This window comes from Perissodus microlepis, chromosome 20, assembly GCF_051167445.1.
Source record: "Perissodus microlepis isolate ML-2025 ecotype Zambia chromosome 20, ASM5116744v1, whole genome shotgun sequence".
NCBI classification, from domain to species: domain Eukaryota; kingdom Metazoa; phylum Chordata; class Actinopteri; order Cichliformes; family Cichlidae; genus Perissodus; species Perissodus microlepis.
The window spans coordinates 27,459,359-27,482,965 of record NC_140480.1 but is presented as its reverse complement, the minus strand read 5'-3'; the positions used below and the strand labels follow the sequence as shown (position 1 = coordinate 27,482,965).

Sequence of the window (23,607 nt, the reverse complement as noted above, 5' to 3'; positions counted from 1 at the left end):
AGCTGTCAGAAAACATGCCGTCCCTGTCACTTCAAATCTGGCACTCCAAAATGAGGAAGCACAGCAACATGAATGGCTTTTTATATCACATCACTGTGCATTATATACATCAAAGAACACGTTATTGGATTCAGCTTCAAACGTCACTTCAAAAATCACCTGCCAGACATCCGTCCTCAGTGCAGCTGTGCTACTTTTTATAATCTGGAGTCTTTCCCTCTGCTGTGCTTTCTCTTCTCTTTCAGGGAGCCAAATCTATATTCTGAGAAGTTATGAGCTGCTCAAGATCTGCGAATATAGACAGATAAGAGACCACTGTCTGCAGCCTTAACCGTGAAAATCTGATGCTTTAAGGAGAGAACGGTGGATGTTCATCCTCTGCTGTTTATTTGTATGCTCTAGAAAGCATGAGAAATGCTTATCAGCCATTTCTATACATACAGAGACTCTTAAAAAACAAAGATGTCATCATACGTTAAATTAATCATCTTTTAATATTAAATGTATTTCCTTATTGGTTACTGTAAATATAGTTTTCGTATGTCTGTTACAGTTTCCCAGCAGCATGAGCATAAAGTTAGTTATGCTGAATGGACGTAAATACGTAGTGCAGTGTTATTATCATGTATTAGAAGTAAAACTACTGCTAATAATAGTGTAAATATATTGAAGGCACTTAAAGCAGAACAGCTGCCACGGTGAGTGCTATTTATATTATATTATCAGGGGGTTTCCCGCCAGAGCCGAAATGGTGAAAACACTTTCGTTGTTTAGGATTAACTCTACAATTACAGGCATTTCCTGTAACCTAACATAACCTTTAGCCAGAAATAAAAGAAAAATGCACAGATTTATGTCAAATAAGTAAACCAGACATACTGCCCTTAATGTACAGGGAAGGTAGGAAGCAAATAAAATGGTAAATTAATTACAGTCTGCATATATTCAACAGTGCCTGAGTATAAAGTGCAGCTGAATGAATGTACAAGGTGACAAGGTGGCAAATTTACAGTTATTGCACTAAGAGTGCATCCCGGGCAGGGACCCTGAGGTAAGCCTGAGGGTCCAGCCATGAGAAACACAAAAATGATATGTAGTGATGTATATATTTTTATCACAACATAATGATAGGCTTATATATATGAAATACATACATGTGTTGAATATGAAAGGACTTAAAGAAGGAGGTGGCATGCAGACAGACACAGAAAACAGGAAATTGGAGATTGTAACAGTAAAAAGGCATAGGAGTGATCATATATGGTGCACATACAGAACATGGGTCGTACAGAGGTCAGAGGGTGCCTTAAGAGGTCGTGCCTTGGAACAGACATGAGAGCCACTTCACAATACGTGGAGTGGGGGTTTTTTTTCAGGTACTTGCTCAGTCCAAAGTCATGAATATTATGTTACCTGGTAATTCTAAATTGGTCAGGGATGTGAGGTAGATAAAATGCTCGAAGTGTATAGAACAAAGCGATGTAGTTAAAAGTGCTTTGAATGATCAGTAAGACGAAAAAAGTAAACTGTGAGTCTTTCTGTCCTTTACACTTGCGAGCACAAGGACCTACAATGTAAGACATAATGCAAAAACAAACAAATCCATTTACTCTGAAGTGTGACTAAAACAGAGCTCAAAAGTGGGGATTATAATGGCACCTGAAGTCCCACACACTCGTTTCCTACCACTGCTTTAAATGTACAGAGAAATTTGCAATAAGCATTAATTAAGTGTTAATTAATGTTTAACTAATATTGATAATTATAAAGGTAGTTATGAGTATTGTTTTATGACAAAGAAGGGAGGACGGTGTTTACCAGTTTTAGTGTTTATACGTGGTTATATAATAAATCCCATCAGCGCCAAAGGTTCTTGCCAACTTACAATAAAATATCTTTATAAGTGCTTTGTTTTCATTTCTTTGGTAAAATGGGAGATTTCTTTTTCTCTAAAAAACGATTCTTGTCAAACCCATAAAAATACACTCTCCCTGCTCTGTGAAACATTAAAAAAGAATTAATCGTCCATTTATTAATGTCAGATAAGCTTTTATATATTCAAAATTGATCTGTAGTTCAAATTTTGTTGCAGACATGTAATGTAAGAATTCAATGGCCCGGGTCAAATGTGATCTAAACCATAAGTGAAGGCATATAGAATATGAATAGTTTGTTAGAGTTAAATGAAGAGGAAAACAACTTAAAGTGTTGTTTTAATCGAGTCCGAAGCAGAAGAGTTTAAGTCTGTACGCAAGATTATATGATAAATGCCAAATTGTGTAATGTTATTTACCTTAAGCTTTATCTCACTTCTAGTATGTAACTGGAGCTTGTTTTCAAAGTGAAGAGGTTGTAATTGAACCGTAACCTGGATGGCAGTGATTGGCTGATCCTGGTCCAATCAAAACACGACGGTCTCTCTGCCCCCCCTCCCCCGACCCTTCCGTACATCCACAGCTTCAGTTAGCGCACACATAGCGGAACACGGTAAGTGCCCTCTGCAGCTCTATCTCAAAGTAAAACTGCTATTTTAGTGAGTAATTATTAGGGCCGTGTCTTCATTGTTTTGATCATTAGTCTCTAAGCATTTGTTTGTCTCTGATGAGACACCAGAGTTACTTCTAGTTCTGCCGTAATTAAATAATAGTGGTGGTAAAATAGCTTAGCTTCGAAGCTAACTTAGATTGAGGTGCTAACAAGTAACTAACGAGTTATCGGTGCAAATGTGGTTTGCGGTTCAAGTCCTTTAACATCCGATTATATTTTCAAACATTTATCCTAACATGTTTAGTGGCATGTCTGTTTGCTAACTTGTGCGAAACCAGAGTCGTTAGCATCAGATGAAACAGAAAAAGCTATTTTTAATAGTTCACTCTTGTGCTAACGGTCTAGCTAACTTATTAGCCCCGGTGTTTGCTAAACAGTTCTTTTACCCGTAGCGCAACTTAAAATAGAGTTTGTCAAACTGGAACTAATATTAAACCGTGAACTCGATGGAATTTCTTCCGCGGAACCGACATTACTTAACGCGGCGTTTGTCCCGCACAGCTTCGCCATGTCTTTTCCGGGCTAGGACGTTAGCTAGCTTTCACCGGAATGTGCTAGCAGAATGCTAACATTTGAGTTGTCGAAGTGTGACTACTTTTGGGGCATCTTAGACTCCCAGACTTGGCATTCGGCTCACATTTGTTTCGTGTTTAACTGGTGATACTTCTCTCTGTGACTGGTTGTTTTAATACGCTTGACAGTGAAGGTCTGCTGCGCTGAGAAACTAAAAGCCACACCCTTCCTTTCGAAACTAACTACGTTACAAAAGTTATCCCGAAAACAAGTTGTCATTTAATTGTCGAATGGAAGCCTTCTGTTTTAATGTATAAAGTTTTACTTTAAAGACTTCTTCAAAAACATGTTTTATTTATTTAGGGAAGTTAACTTAAGTATTTTTTTGTGCTTTTAAGTTGAAATCCCCCCCTCCCTCTGGCTCTGACACATGATACTAGTATCTCTCAGGGTTGGAAACAGGGGTCTAAAAAATATTACTCTGTGTGATTAAATAGTTCAGAACAGCATATTTTACTGTCTGTTTGTTGATCAGCAACAGGTCCTGTAAACAGTGAGTAACTTTGCGTTTGTTATGTAACATGACAGCTGACCTTAGCTTATTTAAATAGCCATAAAGAGTCGTCCATCAAGCTCTCCATGTGACTGCACAAACGCACCATAGTAGAGTTTTACAGTGCTTCTGATCACCTTCTTTTGTGTGACTGGTGTAATGTTTGCTCTGAATGAAATGGCTTTTTTCCCTATAAGGTGTTAAGAGTTTGTAATAAATCATATTTAAGTTATTTTTTGTTTGTTTGTTTTAACCGTAATTGAGTGAAAGGTTTCTACTCATTTAATGTTCTCTGTGATTTATTTATTTATTTATTTTAGTTATTTTTAAAGAGCTCTAATAGGAACAATCATTTTTCAGTTCTATTAGCTGAAGTTTCCGCAGTGTAAAACAAATGAAGCAGCATTTCATTTATAATGACTGATAGATTAGCTGCCAGGTGACAGAAGAGGCCATCTACCCTCCATAATGTACAATGTGTGGCATAGAATGCACAGATGAAAGGGAATAACGCTCCAGGAGTGCATTTCTTATTGAAACTTGTGTCCACCACTGGAAAGGCGGGGGGGAGCTTCCTGACTGACAGAGTTAAGTTGAAATTTTGAATTAACGTCTCAGATGTTTGAGTTTAGTGAGTTAAATTTTGACTTATGACTGTCCCACCCCAAAAAAGTTGTTTTGTAGTAGCGGAACAGCTGGCCGGTAGAATTTGGCCTGTTTGCGTTTCCATAACTTCTTGGTTTCAACATGTCAAATCTTTGCAGGTTGATATACAAGCTATGATATACGCTGAATGATTTAGCCAACTGTAATTGGCTCCAGACCTGTTAGAAGTATCCTCCTCCTTTTTTCTCTCATTTGATGATGATTATGATCCATCAGTATAGCTGCCATATGCGCACATTAACTTCAAAGCATGTGGAAGTCCAGGCGTGAGCTTGTGCTGCGCCCATCCACACTTAGAAACTGTGACAGATTGAATTAGTTAATCTCAGAGTAATGAAATTATTTATATAATGCATCAATGAGGAAACTGGATAAAAAATTGCCTTGAGTGGGTAGCTATTGCCAGTCACCTAGAATAGAATAGCTCTTTATTGTCATTGCACTTGTACAACGAAATTGTGGGTGCTCCACACTAACTGTGTCAAATTAAAATGTAAATAGTAGACAGCAGGAATAAATAGCAAACAGGAGAAATATACAAAAATAAGAGAAAGACAAATTGGAGAACAAGTTGTAAAGTGCAACTTGTTCATTGTCAGTGCCTGAAATCATTGTCCCTCAGCACAAACTTAACAGATGCGCTGCTTCAGTGCTTAATGGGAGGAGATTCCTCACATTGGTGGGTTGTATCTTTGCTGGTGTAATAGGTTATTATTGCGTATTGGCATTTGTTAAAAGTCAAGCTAGCTGCCTGTTAGTAACTCTTATATAGGACTTTACAACAGTTTAATTATCCACTGCAATGATCAGCTTTGTCTACATTTTGATGCTGGATTGCACAGGCAGCCACATCTGACACTCAGGATATTTGTATAATGTCATCTAATTGGCTAAAGGTTGCGCCAGAGCATTTGATGAGTTGATGCCTGTGCTGGCAGTTTTCAAGCTGAATTTCTTTCAGTGCAAGAAACACTAAGCAATACAACCATAATTCAGCACCACACTTTCCATTAGTGTCATTTTTGACAATGTTTGGTTAGTTTTCTTCTATATCTGTAGTTGGCATTCAAGAAAATTTGTTTGAAAGAAAACAAAAGTTGCTCCCAAAGTTGATGTGCAGTTATGTCAAATTGTAATTGTCATTCCTGCTGGATGATAATTGTTCAATTTAGAACTTTTTTTCTGTCTGAACAGTTTGGCGTGGCCTTGCTGGCACCTGAGCAACCCTTGGACCCTTCCTGTTGACATCCCTGTACCTGAGGATCTGCCAGCCCCTCCTCCCCAGATGTAGAGGGAGTTGTAATCTTCAGCAGCCGTGTACACAGTAAGTTGAGCAGTTTTGTTTGTTGTGTTTTATTCACAGAATGAAAATATGTCCATGTCCTAGTGTCTACTGAAGTCTGGACATGGTATATTATCTTGTAAGTAGTTAGTTTCTTCTTGCTCAGTTTTGGAAATTCTCTCTTTCATTGATGCCAGGACAATAACCTTTTTTACAACATCTGGGAAAACAGCCACACTGAGCATTTTATTGAAGAATAATTTAGACCTTTTTAACTCTCAGTGCCTCGGTGTGTGTTTGCCTTTGGACCTGGAAATGGCTAATGTGTCATTTTTAAAAATGGATTTTAAGGGTCTTTGTTCATTTGTAAATGGAGTTGAATATTTAGTTGTCAGTGCTGCTAGCATTCACAGGCACGTACTCTCATTACCAAAGCCAGCAAAAATTAATGAGTGGGATTAGCGAAGGTGGTCACAGCTCGCATGCTCGATAGGGCCACTGTTTGAATCCAGGCTCATATCTAATCACCGGAAGGCTTAGTTTTCTTATCTGATACCAAGGCTTTGAAGCAAGTTTTGCGACACCTACATAAATTTACATTTTAAACACGGTTTCATTTTCCGCAACCTTCATTTTTATGCATCAACCAATGCATCAGGCACATGCTGGCGTCTCAACGTGCACACCTACCCTCCTCGCCACAATAATGATTTCAGTGCAGTGGTCATGCTCGCTCTGATCTCTGTTTTCTGTTTGTATGGCGTACTCGAGTAGATGAGGGTCATTACAATGGCGCTTTGTAGAGGGCCTCGTGTGCCTGCCTCACACTGTGGGTTTCTGGTGATGCTTCATACGTCGTCATTAGAATTGCAAATGCTGTTCGAGTGTGACAGAGTGGTTTTTGTATTGTTTGGCTCAACATTTGACAAAGGTCCCACAGACCTAGCATAATTAGTAGATTCAAAGAGGCTCTCAAATGAGATTTTAGCCTGCATCACCCCCTCTTTGACATTTATACATCAAATGAACATTACATTTGCATTTCAGAATAACATTTAAAATACGCCTCTCTTTTAATACTACTTTGAAACTTTGTCATTGTTGTTACTGGTTGTTATTTCTGCACTTTCAAGTTAAAATGAAAATTCTTCAATCAGTCAACACTGAAAGCACACAGGAAGTTAGTCAGATCTACTGAAGTTTCCTCTTAAATAATCAAACAGGCAGTAGATGAAAACCCACAGCATTGACGAGTGTGATGATAAAATGAGAGGCAGTAATTTAACTTGGTATAATCTCACTTTACATTCAGTGAGGGGTTTCTGGAGAATAACGGGCAGATTTCAGTTAAAATGCCTGTCTTCATCCTAAACATTTTCATCCCTTTGACATCTCCTGTCTCCTCTGCCAATATTTTCTAGGTCACGCTTACAGAAATGTGTCAGGCTGATGGAGTTTAATGACGGGTCATTCTCTGTGGCCTTTCTCCTCTGTATTATAATGAGATGAAGTTATTTGTGGCTTACCTGCTGACTGCAGTGTCACTGTCAGAATCTGCCTCACAGTGTGCTTCAGATTAAAGTTTGCATGTTTGTATTGCAGATGTAGTTCTTTCTTGAGTTTTACCTCCAGGAAAAATACTGGTTTGAATTCCTAGAGAGAGTAAGCCCATCTTTTTTCAAACTTTTTTCTAATTCTTTTTTTATGTAAAGAGGTGACGCCCGTATCATCATGAAGTCTCTTGATATTGGGTGGGAAGTCGAGCAAAATTTTTTGGCAGAGGAATGATTAGGTTTCAATCCTCTGAGGTCAACAGTGACTTCTCATTGTTGTGGATACTGACGGGGGTGTTCACACTGACATCAGTGTCTAGTCAGTAGATTCACTATTCGAAATGCATCAGGGCTTATCCTAAGAGCTTATTGCCCTCCAGGCACACTAAAAATGAAGACTCCAGTCAATCTCAGTTGTCAGGACTTCTTTTGCTTGTATGTCAGGCAGAGGCACTGCTGATAGCACATTTTGGCATCTGTTGTTTCATCAGACACTTTTCATGACAGCAGGTTCTGGTTTAGATCCAATGCTCTGCCACAGTAGGTTGTTTGGCTCCCAGCACCAGTGTTAGGGTCATTACTTATTACTTGTAGTCTTTTAAAAACCTTACCCGTTTGGCTGTCATTTAATTATTTAAAGGCTTCTTTCAGGGGAGATGAGAACATAAAGAAAACTAGTGCCGGAAAATGTTTTGCTTATTCAGAATAATCTCACACAGTTCAGTGAAAGTAACACATTGATTGTCTGTCTGATATTTAGCATCTGTCTTCTGTATTTTCACAGATTCTTGCGCTGTCCAGTGAAGTTGCCCACCATGCGCGAGTATAAGCTTGTGGTGCTGGGGTCGGGAGGCGTGGGAAAGTCTGCACTGGTGAGTGATGGCTGCTACTAAAGCTTGAAAGCCGAGGGTACTTTTTAATGAGTTTATACAAGACTGTAAATGAATCCAATCCTAATTTTAATTACAGTTTTAGCTTCCATTAATAAATAATCGCTAAAATATTTATTATGTGCTCAGTTTCCCTTTAAGCACATCATTTTCCTTTACTTTTGACACTGAGTAATGGGTCCATTATATTTGTCACATTGGTCATGTTGAGTGCAAATAGTGACGTCGCCACAGCTCCACGAGTAATTGCTGCAGTACTCTGGGAGTGTACAATCGTACACATCACTTGCCACGGGACCCATGTTTGATTAGAAAAATTGAGAGACGGCCAAAATGACACCAAAGCGTGGCTCGATTCAGTGGCAGTGACATCACAAGAACAACAAGTGTAAAATGGGCCATTAAAGTCCTAAATTACTTCCCATTAGACAGAGGAAGGTTCATATTTATTTATACAGTTTATTATAGTTGGGTTATATAGTAGTTTTAAAGCATAGAGCTGAGTTATAATTAAGGTTAAAGGGCATTCATTCTTCTTTTACAGACTTTATAAATCCACTATATTTTCAAAGTCTAGTACTGCTAAATAATTATGATTTTGCTGTTAATTAAAACAAACAAACAAAATAAATATATATATGTGTGTGTGTGTGTGTGTGTATAATATTACAACACACACAGTTGCAAAGTTTTTATTTACACATAGCTGAAATTAATGTTTTCTTTTCTCAGTGAGGTTTACAGAGCTGTTGAGCTATTTATCTCAATAACAAGAGGTGTTTTTCATATTTTATAATTATGAGGATACTTTACATATTTAACTACCCCTTAAATTCACCAGCAACAGAACTTATAAAGAAAGCAAGCATGCATATATCCTTAAATGCAAAACTAATTCCTTGAACAGGTCTTACTGTTTTTTTCCTCAGTGTTTTATCATAGACTGTTACAGGAGTGGATGATCGCTTTAAGCATGTCCAAAGTTTCAAGTAGTGAGGTGTGTGTGCATAGACATAATCCCTGTGATCCAAAAGCTCTTTTTCCTCCCACTCTTGAATCCGTAACAATGAAAGCACAGAAGTTTCAGCCACCTGCTGTTCTGACTTTCCGTCTTACGAGGGGCAGCCAATAACGGTAAAGCCAGAGGAGCTAAAATGACAAGGTTCTGCGCACCGAGGCAGAGGAAATATAAATAAGAATTACTTTGAACTGGAAGTCCTGTAAAGCTTTTTTGTAGAGTCCAAGGATTAAGCACAACCGGTCACCTGTAAAAACTCAAAATCATCCTGAGATAAAATCCTGTAAAGCAGAAAAAAACCCTGAACATTAAGAGCTTTATAAGGTAGGATTTACTGTACATCTGTTGTTAGATTGAAAGTCTGACACGGGAACAGCAGTCGGTCTGTTACATCACTTAGCAGAAATCTTAAACTTTTCCTTGTATGATTTCAGACTATAAAAAGTAAAAAATCACACATTGACATTTTTTCGCCCAAGAATGCCCATTGTTTAAACAAATATTTTGAAACAGTTTTTAAACAGATTTTAAAGCAGGACTTAATTTACTCAGACATGCCAGATGACCAGAAATAACAGGGAAATGCGAAGATATCGCAGTAAGGTAACAGACCAGTGGTGTGTCATTCACACAGGCTTATTTCAAGCCACAAGAGACCCTGAAAATGTATGTTATACCTTTATGAAAATGGTTATAAAAGGAGTTATTAATTGAAAGCAGGGAGTTAATTTTACGTTTGGTGCTCCCTAAAACTGCTTTCGGGAGCGATCAAACGTCCATCTGTGCAAGAAAATCTCTCACCTCTTAACAAATTGGCATCCTGCTTTGAATGAAAATATCTACATAGGACTGTAGATCAATTCAAACTTTAAGAAAATAAAAAACGTGAGCTACAATTATGTCTTATTATTTAAGGACTTGAAGTTGGATTAGTCAGATTGTCTTTGTAATAAGCTTGTTATGGCCACATCCATAAAACATTAAGGCTCAGCTGTGGCTAAGCATACAAAGAGAGTGCCACGCCCGAGATTTATTAGACTAAGTTCTTTTATTTAAACAAGAAATGAAATAAAGGCTTGAAGTACTGGCTAAAAGAGGGGGAGGACCTTGTACCATCATCCCTAAAGTAATAAAAATAAAGTAAACCCTGACAAATTAAAGCAAGGATCTTGGAATGCTGAAGACTGGCTTGTTCTGGGCCAGCTTCCTTTAAATAAGAGCAGAAGAATTCATCAACACTCCGCCCAACACACCTAGAAAATAAGGGAGGGGGTGAGAAGAAGGAAAAAAAGAGGAGTGTAGTAGTTTCGGATTGGTAATGATGTCCTGTGTTATTTCCCTTTTCTTTTCTTCATTACAGACAGTCCAATTTGTGCAAGGCATTTTTGTGGAGAAGTATGACCCCACAATAGAAGACTCCTACAGAAAGGTATGACCTAACCTGCACACACATTCATTGCTTCGCATGACTTTGTAAACATTTTCAAATAAAACAAGTCTTGTAAAAATGCACCTTTTTTTTTGTTGTTGTTGTTTTTTTAACAGCAAGTCGAGGTCGATGGGCAGCAATGTATGCTTGAAATCCTGGACACAGCTGGAACTGTAAGTCAAACATGAGCAGGATGCAGGGGTGTTTCGAGGAAATTGTGGACCGGCCGCTGATGCCGTCTGTTATCGTTCTTTAGGAACAGTTCACGGCCATGAGGGACCTGTACATGAAGAATGGCCAGGGCTTTGCTTTGGTGTACTCCATTACAGCGCAGTCAACATTTAACGACCTGCAGGACCTCCGGGAGCAGATCCTGCGAGTAAAGGACACAGAGGATGTGAGTTTAACACACTTTCACACTTGTTTTGATTATAAAGCGCTCTCATGTAAGAGGTCCCCATTAAAAATGTTTGTCCTCATTGTTCAATGAAAATTCCCAAACAAAACCTCCTAATTTTTTTCTTTAATTATTTGATACATCACAAGCAAAAAGGTTTTTAACTTTAAGGGTTCATAACTTTCTAGAACCCAAGCATCTCTTCTTTCCAATAAGTTTTTTTTTTATAGAAGGCCAAGAAAAGCACCAAACCTTTAATGTCTACTTCAGCAATGACACGAATGATTAATTAACAGAAAACGAAAGGGATCTACCAATAAATTGGTCAAACTTGCTTACAGCTGACAAGGCAAAAAAATAATTACTAATAAAAGTAAACACTGTCCAAACAAATATTGAACATGAATTTTTGGAGCTCATTAGTCAAATCATGTTTCAAATGTTGCTGAATGTTGATTCGCTTTATTCTGCATATAACATGGCAGACATACAAACTGTGGTTTGCAGAGTTTGGTCGGCCAGAGCTACGTTCTCTTCTATGCTGGCGTCCCCACACCGATGCAGAATGTGATTACACCTGTATTTTGGTTGTTTGGTTATATTCCAGTTTATTCAGAGACAGCCGACATGCAGCCACTTGCCTCTTTTTATGTCACCGCACTGCAGAACAGCACCGGTTACCACAACTATCAGCTGTTTACTCTAACCCTCATTTCAACCAAGAACTTTCTTACTGTGAAGTGACAGCACTAACCACTCCAACACTGTGCAGCCTAGTAGCACAGTGTTGGAAATGAGTTAATGAGTTTCACACATTTGAATTGGCTAGTAGAAACACCATCAGTACACCTGTCCAATCAATTTGCTTAGCGTACGTTTTTTACTGCTCCCTGTGCCCGTGTGAGCTCTCTTTGGATACTCTGGTTTCCTCTTTTGTGCTTGTTAATGGTTAATTGGCATTGACACCCCCCAAACACACACACACACACACTTTCTACAAAGTCCTGTTTTTCCAAACTGTTGCGACATTTTCCTCTGTATAATATGTGAATCTCTGAGCTTCTGTACTGGTATAGCATTAAAATGGTGGTAAAAAGTGACATGATCATACACTGGTGTTTTCAACCCTTCGGCACAAGATGCCAGGTTAAAAAAAAAAATCCAGCCTATAAAATGTTAACACTATTTACTGTCAGTTGCTCACCTGATATCTGCCCACTTACCTCTGTTCACTAATTACAGTAATTAATGCCCTCACTTTCTCTTTCTTTCCTCACACTGGCAGCAGTGTGTCTGAAGTCTATAGCAGCAAGAGTTGTAACTAGGCATACATTAAGAAGCTCTTATAGCTTTTGCAGATACAGCATGCACTATTGCAGGAGTGTGTTTGCTCTGTTAAACTCCCCCAACCCTAAACTGGTAGTTTAGGGTTGTTGTTTTTTTCCTTTCCCCCACAATAGATAGCTAAATGTCACATTCAGATGTCTTTGAAATATTCTATTGCGTAATTAAATTTACAGTATTCATTCATATCCCTAAAATGTTCAACACTAAAGTGATACGAAGTTAAAGTTTGTATCATATACATGTATATATATGTATATATTTATCACGTTTTTTTAAAGTGGAAAATGGAAGTTAAATACTGAGTAAACAAAAAATATAACCACTGACCATGAGCCAGACTGTTGCAGATATTACTGTTGGCCCAAAATGTCATAATGCTTTAACAAAAGCAATTGGAGCTAAATTTACTCTTGATTCCTTTTCTATTATTCGCATAAAAATGCTGCTTTGAAAACAAGCAGTAGCATCCTTTGGGGTTTGAGATAGTTTATTTGGCTTAAAATGCTGGTTCATTTCTTTGACCCACAGACAGACTCCTTTTGAAACAACTTTATCATGTTTATTTATTTATATATATTTATTATATTATAAACCTTTATTATGTTTGTCTTGAACAAACAAACGAGTAGCAAGAACTGGATAGATCATTGACCAGCCCTTTCTACAGACATCATTGGTGCACATCTGCAGAGAGAGCAAAAATAAATCCATATATGTGTCTATCTAGGACATAAATACAAGTCTTACCAAAAAATAGAAACAAGTGTAAAAGATCCTTTTTTTTAGTTTGGTTGGTTGGTTTTTTGGACGGAACACCTGATGTTTGTTTTCACCAACCAGTAATGATATGTTGGCAGAGTATAATAAACATCTGAATGCTGTAATTCTCTGAGGCTCCTCCTCAGTCTGCAGAGGGAAAACTGGCAGCGTCTCACTGTGTAATCTGCCCTTGTCACCTCTCCTTCATTAAAGTCAGCACCGTGGGAGAAGAGGGCAGAGCGCAGGGGGGCAGGAACTTTGTGACGGGGTGGAAATGTCAGAGCTGCTGTTGGTTGCGATCTGCTGCCTTCTCCTCTCTCTAAATCAAGAGAGATGGAGCATGCTGAGTGTGTGCGCTCTTTATTTATTCATAGCAGGTTGCTCAGCTGGTCTGTGTGTCTTGGTTAAGGTCTCTTTTTGCTGAAACCTTCTGCTCCTCAGTATGCACATAAGCTTTCTAACCACTGTTTAGTCTTGTGATGAAATCTTTCAAACATGAATTTGGTCAACATTTTTGAGCATTTCTAATATATTCAAATATTTGTTGTCTTGTTTTCCATAATCATTGGGAGCCACCATTGTAATTAATAATATCTGCACAAAAATAAAACGAAAGTTCCTCATTATTTTGTTTTTTGAACATGTCACATGTCCACTAATCCATCAGGTTCCCATGATCCTGGTGGGAAACAAGTGTGACCTGGAGGATGAGCGTGTGGTCGGGAAGGAGCAGGGTCAGAACCTGGCCCGTCAGTGGAACAACTGTGCCTTTTTAGAGACTTCAGCTAAATCAAAGATCAACGTTAATGAGGTAAGTGCTAATACCACACGCTGCACGTATGGTCTCTCTTCATTATGCTTCTGCACCAGTGACTGCATGCCTTCATGCGCCAATTATGTCAAAATGTCACAACTGTCTGATAGGACTGTAGCGATGACCGTTGACGTTTATGAAATGTCATATCTTAAAATTCACCATGAGATTATAATACTGTAAAAAAAAATTCCCTACATAATTATCATGGCCAAAATAAATGATAAATACAAAATTACAGTACAGAGGCAGGAGGTGGTTCACTGAATGAATTCATAAATAATAACATATAAACTTTCTGACAATAAATAACTGAGCAGTAATCAGCTGCCTTCCCAGTAAGTTTCTCATCCTGGACTTGAGCTCCACCATCTTGAACTTTTCCCTACAACATTCTATAAAGGAGTGTCCACGGGAAGTGATTTGCTTGTTACTTACCGCTTTGTTGCTGACAGTCAGTCACTGTGGACATTCAAGTCTCAGGTTGCCTAGGTAACCCTCAGATGTATGTCTTACCTTCTCATTTGTCAGTCAAAAGTATCCTTCACTCTAATTTGTCGTTGCATCAATCGTGTGCCTTTAAGTTAATAAAGTTGAGCTCCGTGACCGCTTACTCAGTGTCATCACTCAGTGTCATCACTCAGTGGTTATTTCGCCCTGATTTTAAGTGCTCTTTAAGTGTTTGCAACATTGCTGCTAGTTGCTTCCTGTGTGGATGCCTCTTTGTGTCTAGAGTAGCAGCACCTGTTCTCTTCTTCCTGCTTAGAACAACCCCTTTAGTTTGCAGTTTGCAGATCTTCAGTGCAGAAGGATGACAACTGACAAGTTTCAGTTTGGATTCCAAAATATGGATTTGAAGAATGTCCAGCCACTAGATGAGGGATTCAGGACAGCAGCACCCTCATCACCCTGCCATTAAGAAACAGTTAAAAAAAAAAAAAAAAAAAAAACAGTACTGGAGCTAGCTGGCTAACAGTGAATGAACTGTCACAAATTAAACATCCATTAAATGCCTTTTATCTATCACTCTCACAGTCAGGTGGATGAACGAGGAAATCTGGCATTTAGTATCCTGAGCCACAGCTGTCCAAAACTGGTCGACAGCCTTGAGTCATTAAATCGTATTTTATCTTATATGACTTTGAAATTCGAGGCACTTTGACATTGTGTTGTGTAGGGCTGCCACGGTTAGTCAACTAGTCACGATTACGTCGACTGTCAAAAAATCTTCGACAACTAATTTAATAGTCGACGCGTTGTTCCCAAAAGACGCAGGGATAAGTAGTAGGATTTAAGAGTGTAATAACGGACTGAAACAGAAGATGGCAGCACTGCATGTGCAAGGATGTCAGCTGCCGTTAAACCCCGAAGAAGAAGAAGCTGTGTCGTAGCTGTGTCCAAATTCAGGAACCACGTCCTCCTCCTGTGCCCGCATTTGTAGGCCGATTACGTTACAGCGATACAACGAAGACTGTCCAAATTCGAAGACTCCGACAAATGCGCCCTTCATTTCCCCGGCCCTGCTCAGTTTCCAACAATGGCGGCAGCTAGTTGGTTTTAAAATTACTCTTATTATTCTTTCTGGGTCACAAAATAAACGTTTAACATATTTTCAGGCAAGAATGTAGCTGTGGAAACCTCAAATATCTGCTCAGTTTATCAAGACACCACATATTTTCAAAAGCGCTCCGACGTTTTCGGAGACGTCTGTTACCCACTATCTCGATAGCTAGCCGGGGTTCAAGGCTCACTAGAGCCGGTGAGAACACCGGACTCCCGGCAAATCGTTTTCAAACCCACCGCTGTCTTTCGCTACTCAGGTTAAACATGATATATAAGTCACTTAGATAACTTAAAAATGTTATTGTTTGGCTTTTTTCAGTATTTTATTTGTTCTTGAGTAAATCGGTTTGGCTGAGATTAAAGTTATAGTTTTTACACAGCTGAGTAAACGTCAAGCAGATAACTGATTATCAGAAGTGTGAGGTGCTGGAGAATATACTCCGGTGTCCTATTATATTTTAGATAGCAAGGAGCAGATGGCTGAGTTTATTAAACTTCACCGAAACAATCTGCAAATTTCATTAAAATTTAATAAACTATCAGCTTGTCTTTATTTTTAGTTAGCACATACCTTAAACACTTAAAGCTGTAAGCTAATGATAGTTATATAAGAGCAGATGAATGCTAGTGCCAATAAGCTGTACGTTTTACGTCCAGTGGATGCATGATCTGATTAGTCGACTAATCGCAAAAATAATCGGTGTCTAGTCGACTATCAAAATAATCGTTTGTGGCAGCCCCAGTGTTGTGCACAGCTCAAATTACCTTGCCCAGTAGGTAAACATTAACAGTGCCATCACCAGCAGCTTTCCTTCCTCACAGGTTAACGTCGACAGAATGTGGTGATACATCGCTCCAGTCAAGCGGTTACATGCAGGTTTACTCGGGCATAGCCAAAGCACTGCAGAACTGTGCTGGTTCACACGGTTGTCAGCTATCTTTACTTTCTGCTTTGCTCGTTTACAACTTCCCATCACAAATAGGGAGATTGATAGGGGGTATTTTAAGCTACCCGATGTTGAACATTGATAAAATATGAATAGTTGATTCAGCAGGCTAGTATTTCTGTTGTTCACCTGCAAAGGCAGCAAGGAAGGTTTAGCCCTTAAACAGGAAAAATAAGCAGACATTTACCAATTGAAGGTAAAAATCTTCATGCTTTTCAAGCTGTTTTATATCTGTATTACAGTAAAATAATTACATATGCGAGCCAGCTGAACAGTTGCAACTTGGTGGGGACAGATTGCATAGTCAGATGGCCACTCTTGACATCACTAGTAAAGTCTGTCTTGGAAACACTGCAATAAATGTAAACACTATTACCAAAATTCAACAACACAACATTAAAATATCCTGAAAGACTTTACAGTTCATTTTATTTAAGTATGCAAATGGGGGAATATACTCGACTAAACCAGCATTATAAATGATATACTGAGACAAATTATAGAGAAGTTAAAATGGAGCACCAGACCTCAGTGACTCAGCCAGGCCAGCCAAAAAGGGTACATACACCTGACAGATGAGGCACAGGTTAGTGGAGTAGCTAGCTTTAAACAGTTAACTAAAGGAGCAAATTAACTGCAGGAAGAGTGGAAAACAAATCTGAAATTAAAATTGATAGTTCACCAGTCTTCAATCCTTTGCTCACCAGTGCAATACCAGCATAACCTGCACCTGTCCGCGTGACTGTTTTCTGTTGTTGCAGCTGCTTCTCTCACTTCCCACAACAAACTCAGCAAGTCAGAGTAATAGTCATCCTCGTCTTACTTTAGTCAGCCATTAAGTGTGTCAGTCAGCTCAGTGGGGGGCCTCAAATCTGCTGTGGGTGTAGTTGCAGGTGGTGTCTTCACATCCTAAACCCAACACTTACCTGCAGTTCTACATGAATAAAACATGAATAATATGTTTACCAGACTTACTTCTTTGGAAGCATGAGAGGGAATCCATGTTTAAATGTCTGGTTGACTAGTTGCACTCCTCGCTGTAACAATAGAGTAAAACTGGGCTTAAAAAATGTAAATATTGAGTTTTAGTTGATCAGCTGCAGATTTACACTAACACACCTGAGAGTTTCCCATAAATGCACACAACCTTATGATATTCTTAAAAGCATTCAGGGTTAACTTAGTGACTTTGTGTTTCTAGTTATCGTTTAAAAATAAATTTCTAATTGTATGATTTTCATTTTAAAGACAGAAGCTGCTTGACCGCTAGACCAGCAAATGAAACAAGAGAAACTGTGTTTGCTGTCAACCATTTCATGCATTTTAGTGTTGTGTGTCAACAGGAATTTGTACTGATAACATCATTCCTGAGCTGTAGCTCTCTCCTTACATCCCATAATATACTGAAGCAAAGTGCTGAAACACATCAAATCTTCTCTGTTGTAGATTTTCTATGATCTGGTGCGACAGATCAACAGAAAAACGCCGATGGAAAAGAAGAAGACAAAAAAGAAGTCAAGTTGCACACTGCTCTAAATTGCCATCCCACGATAGCTCCAGGCCAGGTGAGTGGGTGTAAAAGCAAAATTTATTCCAGACATTTGCAAGGCTCCAGCTGTGCTCTGAGCTCTGGGTTATCACAGAACATTTAGAAACCTACAGCAATAATTATTATGATGATTTTTTTTTGGACGGGGGGGATTGGTGTGATGCAAATAACAAGATCTCTGTAGGTTTAATAGTGAATGTTTCATGTGTACTTTAATTAACCAGAGGCCTCTCAAGTCCTCTTTTTGTGTCTTCTGTTACACCATCCTCCATTTTAATTGGATCAAAGAGGGTTTACAGTGTGCTTATATGAATTTTGGCGAATGTGGTGGCTCCACCTGCTGCTGCAGCAGTGCAACTGTAATGAAATCTAATTATAGAGAGCACTGTTGGAGCTTCTCTGGCCTTTTTGTTCCTACAACAAATTCACAGAAATTACCAGCTGTTTTTTTCCTTAATTACACCACTGTGTTATTGTCTCATGTTTGTTTGTCAATATAAATCTTTGGTTTACAGTCCGCCTGTGGAGACTTGAGGTTTGGTTGAGATGCTGTGGACATTGTTTTGCTCTAGCTTCTTAAATGACACCTGCTGTGTTGCAAACACTGGTCATCAAGCAAAACAAGGCATTTCCACTGTAATGAATAGGGAGCAAACTGGACTCCTGGAAGTCTCACCAGTTCTGCTACTTTCTCTCCCGTCCTGCAACAGCTTCTACAGTGTGCTGATGATATTCACCAAAAGCACTCCTCCCAAACTGAACCCAAACTGTCCTTTTGGTGCAACACTTCGACGTTTCAAATGTTTTTCTTCCTCTTTAAGGTTTTTGTGCATCTTTTGCAGCACCATTGTTGTTTACCTCCTAGTTTCCTGACAGCGATCATCTTATCATAGACATACGTTACACATGCTCAAGCTGGCGCAACTCAGGCAGCTAAGGCCTCACAGACACATTGGGAATGATGTTTATTGCACAATAAACATTCACAATATCATTCATCATTGTAGATTTTCTCCTTATCACACTGGGAAGTGTTTCAGATAGTGACTCAAAAGTTTGAGTCTTTCTTTTTCCCTACTACTATGATTTGCTTCTGAGGCAGTTATGACTTGTCCACACTTGTACTTGCCGTTCAGGAAATGTTTGTGAGTTAAGCATGCGACACTGAGTCAAATCAAGGTATGCTTTAGCCACTACATGCTGTTAATTCCCAGCTTCCTCACTGGGCTAAAATCCCAAAAGACAGTCTCTGAAGTGTGGCTCACAAACTCATGAACTAGGGAAATGATGTCATAATCCTCCCTGCCTGATGGATCTTTGTGAATGCAGAAAAACAGTTTATACTGTGATTGTTTTGTCTTACAAAGCAGCAAATATGAAGCATAACGAAGTTGACATTTTTATGTTTCATGTGACATTTTTGGGAAGCTGCAACAAAAACATAAACTGGGATAAGCAGCACTCTGACATTTTGGTGCCACAGTAAATCTCTTTGTAAACTGGAAACAAAGGTTCACCAAGAGGACAGATGGTTTCTAGAGAGGTGGAGGCTAAACATTTATGAGTTGTTTCAAAGCGTCTCACCTCAGCAGCAGTAGAAAGTCAATATTTTGAATGGTTTCAATATAGCTGCTTCACTTCACTGATTCAGAGCAGCTGAAAAGTAAAAGTTTTCACTGCAACAAGAACATCCCTTATATGGACTGACTCCAACTGCCAGTGACTATTGGACAGCTGAATTATGCTTTTATAGGAAAGTAATTTCATGAGTTAAATACACAAGGAGTTAGAGAATTAAGTAAAAGGCCAAGTACAAAAGGGGAGGGGGGGACAGCACTACACTCAGCCAATGTCAGGTGTCAAAAAACGGGCAGAGTACCGAAGAACCGATGCTCCCAAAGTTTGAATCGCTGACCCGAGTGCAGATGGGATGGCCTTCTACAGGAAACGTGCTACAGTTCAAATGAAACATGAACAGCTGCAGCAGTGAGAGCGCTTTGGTGAAAAGTCTAGCCTAATTTTCCCATCGGTTTTTGGATTCTGAAAAGATAGAAGGTAGAAGGGGAAAAACTGAACAGCCTATCCAGTTGGCCCCATGTGAGGTCTCTATCCTGCAACAGCCGAAAATTAAGCAAGTGAACATCTTGTGCCCTTGTGGATTCGCTGATGGTTTTCATTTTATAGTTTATATTTTAGAAAAGCAAAGGAAACACACTTATATGTATGTACGTGTGTGTGTGTGTCTATATGTAGTAGATATTTAGGTGTTTACATCCATGTTAACTGCCACAGTTGAGGTTCAGCAGAACTACTGAAGGTGGGCAAATGTCCTGCAGTGTCGAGACACCGTCTTGACTTTTTAAAATGTTTCAGGAACAAGTTGTGTCCACATCGTTTACATTGAATCTTCTGACTTTATTCTTTCTTTTTCTTGCTTTCAGAAACTTGTAATGATTAACTGTTTCCCAGTGGATCGTGCCAGCATTCCAAGTCCTCTCCGAAGCATTTTGAAAAAGGCTGACAGAAATTTCACCACTCGCAAAATGGCAGGAGACGGCACATACTCTCAAGAAACTCTTTCTTTCTGCTCTTTAATGGCAAAGATATCCACCTCTTCTTTTTTTACTGTCAGCCTGATGACAACTGTTTTGTTTTTGTCCTCTTCTCCAAGTTGTCTTTCTTTTTGGAAATATCAATATAAAAGAGGAGACCTTGGATTTATATCCATCTATGGGAACTAAAATGTTTTATTAAAAGTAACATCAGATATTTGACACATTGTGACAATGCGTTCGCAAAAGTATCCATGTGAAATGTTGGTCTTCTTGTACATTTCTGCACTAACAGTGTCAATGAAGATGCATCATTGTCCATAAATTACTCGCTCCTACTTACAAGGATGTGTATTGATGAAATAACATCTTTCCTAAGTGACTTTGTTTTATATCGAGAGCTGCAAGCCTTCCATATTTCCCATAATATATTCTACTTCCATTTTTGCATAATAAAGCTAAGGAAATTAGTATTTTATAGACTGATGGGGGAAATGGTGCGTTCTGATTTGTGTCTTGAGGCTGAAAATATATTGTACTAAACCAACTCTAATATCGCTTCTTGTGTTACCCTGTCACAGATGATTTTCCAGCTTTTATGAATGATTAAATTTTAGTACATTTTCATTAGTTTTGGTCTTGGTTTTTGTCCTTTTAGCATGTTTTTGGTGTTTAACAAAAAGATTGGGAGTGAAGTTTGGACACATCTGCTTATACTGCTGCCCTCTGGACCCAAATGAGCTGTGGAAAATTGATTATGAAATCGCTTTTTAAAATAATTGATTTGATCAAAGTCACATTGTATGAACAAATATGTTTTATCCACAGCAGCATGAGTTGACAGTGCGTTTCGTTCTGGTTTTCTGGGTCACGAATAGAGCAGTGTGAAGATCGATATCTCCCAGTGAGCTAAAAGAGTAACTTGAGTGTTTCCTGTCAGCAGAAATGACGGCCTCAGACTGAGTCACCAGAGGAGGTCTGAGCTGAGAGGAAGCTGCAGAGAAAGAGGAACTCGTACAGACAGATAGGGTATGAATTGAAGGCAGCAAAAAGCAGAATCGAGACTGATTAAGATGATGAGCAGACAGAGCTCAGCTGCTCCACCTTGGGGTGGTGGCTTTAATAATTAAGTAACAAAAACAGTACATGACCACCGTGGTGCATTCACAGGCCAGTTCTTATGTACCCTTTGCAGCAGCTCGTTAACAAATATCTAATCAGCCAATCAGCAACCCAATCCACTTAGGTAGACGTGAGCACATCCACATGCCTAAATGAATGCGGCATGATTGTTGGTGCCAGATGCGCTGGGCTGAGTATTTCAAAAACTGCTTATCCAGTACTTTCCCACACAAACATCTCCAGTGTTTAAAGAGATGGTCTGAAAAACAATATATCCAGTGAGCAGTTCTCCAAGGTCAAGCCTCTGAATCGTTTACATGTTCAATGGAAAACTTAAACATTGTACACATGGTTTCTTGTGCAGGGAGACCGTGTGGGCACTGCAAGATTTCAATCCATTACAGAGTTGCCAGTGATGTGCTTGGTGACTATGGTCCCAACTGCCTCCAGATCATAAACAAGCTCCTAATTGCTCCAACAACTCTTACTGTCTTACTAAGGTTCTTGCTGAAAGTCTTGTAGTCCACTCCAGCCCCGTGTAGGTCTACAGACTTGCTCTTTGGCCTTGGAGGTGGTGGAGAGGTTGAAATGGAAGAAATGTATTCTGTGGACAGGTGTGCTTTATACACATAAAAAGATAAGATCAGGAATATCTGTAATTGATTGATTGATTGATATTAATCTGTGTGGGCATACAGCCAACCTGTGGGAGCCAGAATTGTGGCTGGGCTGTAGGGGATCACATGCTTATTTCACTCAATGACATGCAAATTCATTTATAACTTTTTGTGTCATGCGTTTTTCTGGAGTTTCAGTTGATTTTCTGTTTCCATAAAAATTAGGGACTGTTCATTTCTTGGTATGTGAGCAAACTTACAGTTGTTGCCAAATGTTTTAAGAATGACACAAATATTTGTTTTCACAAAGTTTGCTGCTTCAAATTTCATGATAGCAATTTGCAAATACTCCAGAGTGTTATAAAGAGTGATCAGATGAATTGCGAAGTCTGTCTTTGCCTTGACAGTGAACTAAATCCCAAAAAAACCTGCTGAGATCATTTCAATAATCTTGTCGTTAAATCAGGTGAGAGTGTTGACGAGCACAAGGCTGGAGATCATTATGTCTTGCTGACTGGTTTAGAATACCGGAGTGGAGGTGATGAAAGGAGGCTGATGTTTGAAATCATTGTTCTTCCTGTTAACCTTGGTTACCTGCAAAGAAACACAGCCATCATTGAATTGCATAAAAAGGCTTCACAGGCAAGGATGGTTTTGCTACTAAGACTGCACCGAAATTGAAATTCAGTTGAAATTGAAGGTTTCAGGGCAAACAAGTAAGTCCAACAAGCACCAGGATGGTCTCCTAAAGATGATTCAGCTGCGGGAGTGCCACCAGTGCAGACCTTGCTCGGGAAAGGTAGCAGGCAGGTGTGAGTGCATCTGCACGCACAGTGAGACAAAGACTTTTGGAAGATGGCCTGGTATCAAGAAGGGCCGCAAAGAAGCCACTCCTCCCAAATAAAATGTCAGGACAGATTGATATTCTGCAAAAAGTGCAGGAAGTGGACTGCTGAGGACTGGCGTAAAGTCATTTTATCTGATGAAGCCCCTTTCTGATTGTTTGGGGGCATCTGGAAAAAGGATTATCTGTCCTCTAACAGCAACATCTTCTAACCATCCAAAAGCAATTTGGTGAAGAACAATGCCTTATCCAGCATAATGGAGCACCGTGCCATAAGACCAAAGTGATAATTAAGTGGCTCGGGGAACAAAACATTCTGGCAAACTCAAAGCATTGATTATGAAAGAATGGGTTGCCATCGGTCAGGATTTGGCCCAGAAGTTGATTGAAAGCATGCCAGGGCAAACTGCAGAGGTCTTGGAAAAGAAGGGCCAACACTACAAATATTGACTCTTTGCATAAACATATCGATGAAAGCCTTTAAAACTTATATAGTGCTTGTAATTCTACTTCAAAACATCACAGAAACAACTGACACAAAGATATAAAAACACTCAAGCAGCAAACTTTTTGAAAAACCAATATTTGTGTCATTCTCAAAACCTTTGGCCACTACTGTACAAATTCAGTAAGGGATCAAATAAT

At 39.1% G+C, this 23,607-nt stretch overlaps 1 protein-coding gene across 1 annotated transcript; it reads left to right on the top strand.

Annotated features, from left to right (window-relative positions):
- The first annotated feature begins 2,409 nt into the window (after positions 1 to 2,409).
- rap1aa (RAP1A, member of RAS oncogene family a) lies at positions 2,410 to 21,009 on the top strand. Its single transcript, XM_084917408.1, has 9 exons — positions 2,410 to 2,487; positions 5,474 to 5,603; positions 7,899 to 7,986; positions 10,383 to 10,451; positions 10,568 to 10,624; positions 10,708 to 10,848; positions 13,622 to 13,765; positions 17,725 to 17,843; positions 20,269 to 21,009. Exons 3-8 carry the CDS (start codon positions 7,930 to 7,932, stop codon positions 17,812 to 17,814), a joined length of 558 nt encoding a protein of 185 aa, XP_084773534.1. The 5' UTR covers positions 2,410 to 2,487; positions 5,474 to 5,603; positions 7,899 to 7,929; the 3' UTR covers positions 17,815 to 17,843; positions 20,269 to 21,009.
- Positions 21,010 to 23,607: the final 2,598 nt, after the last annotated feature.

Bases quoted from the DNA above. Each gene is read 5' to 3' on its own strand.
- rap1aa (XM_084917408.1), top strand. From the start codon at position 7,930: ATGCGCGAGTATAAGCTTGTGGTGCTGGGGTCGGGAGGCGTGGGAAAG. The intron at 7,987-10,382 runs GTGAGTGATGGC...TCTTCATTACAG, and splicing joins GCGTGGGAAAGTCTGCACTG to ACAGTCCAATTTGTGCAAGG. The intron at 10,452-10,567 runs GTATGACCTAAC...TTTTTTTAACAG, and splicing joins TAGAAGACTCCTACAGAAAG to CAAGTCGAGGTCGATGGGCA.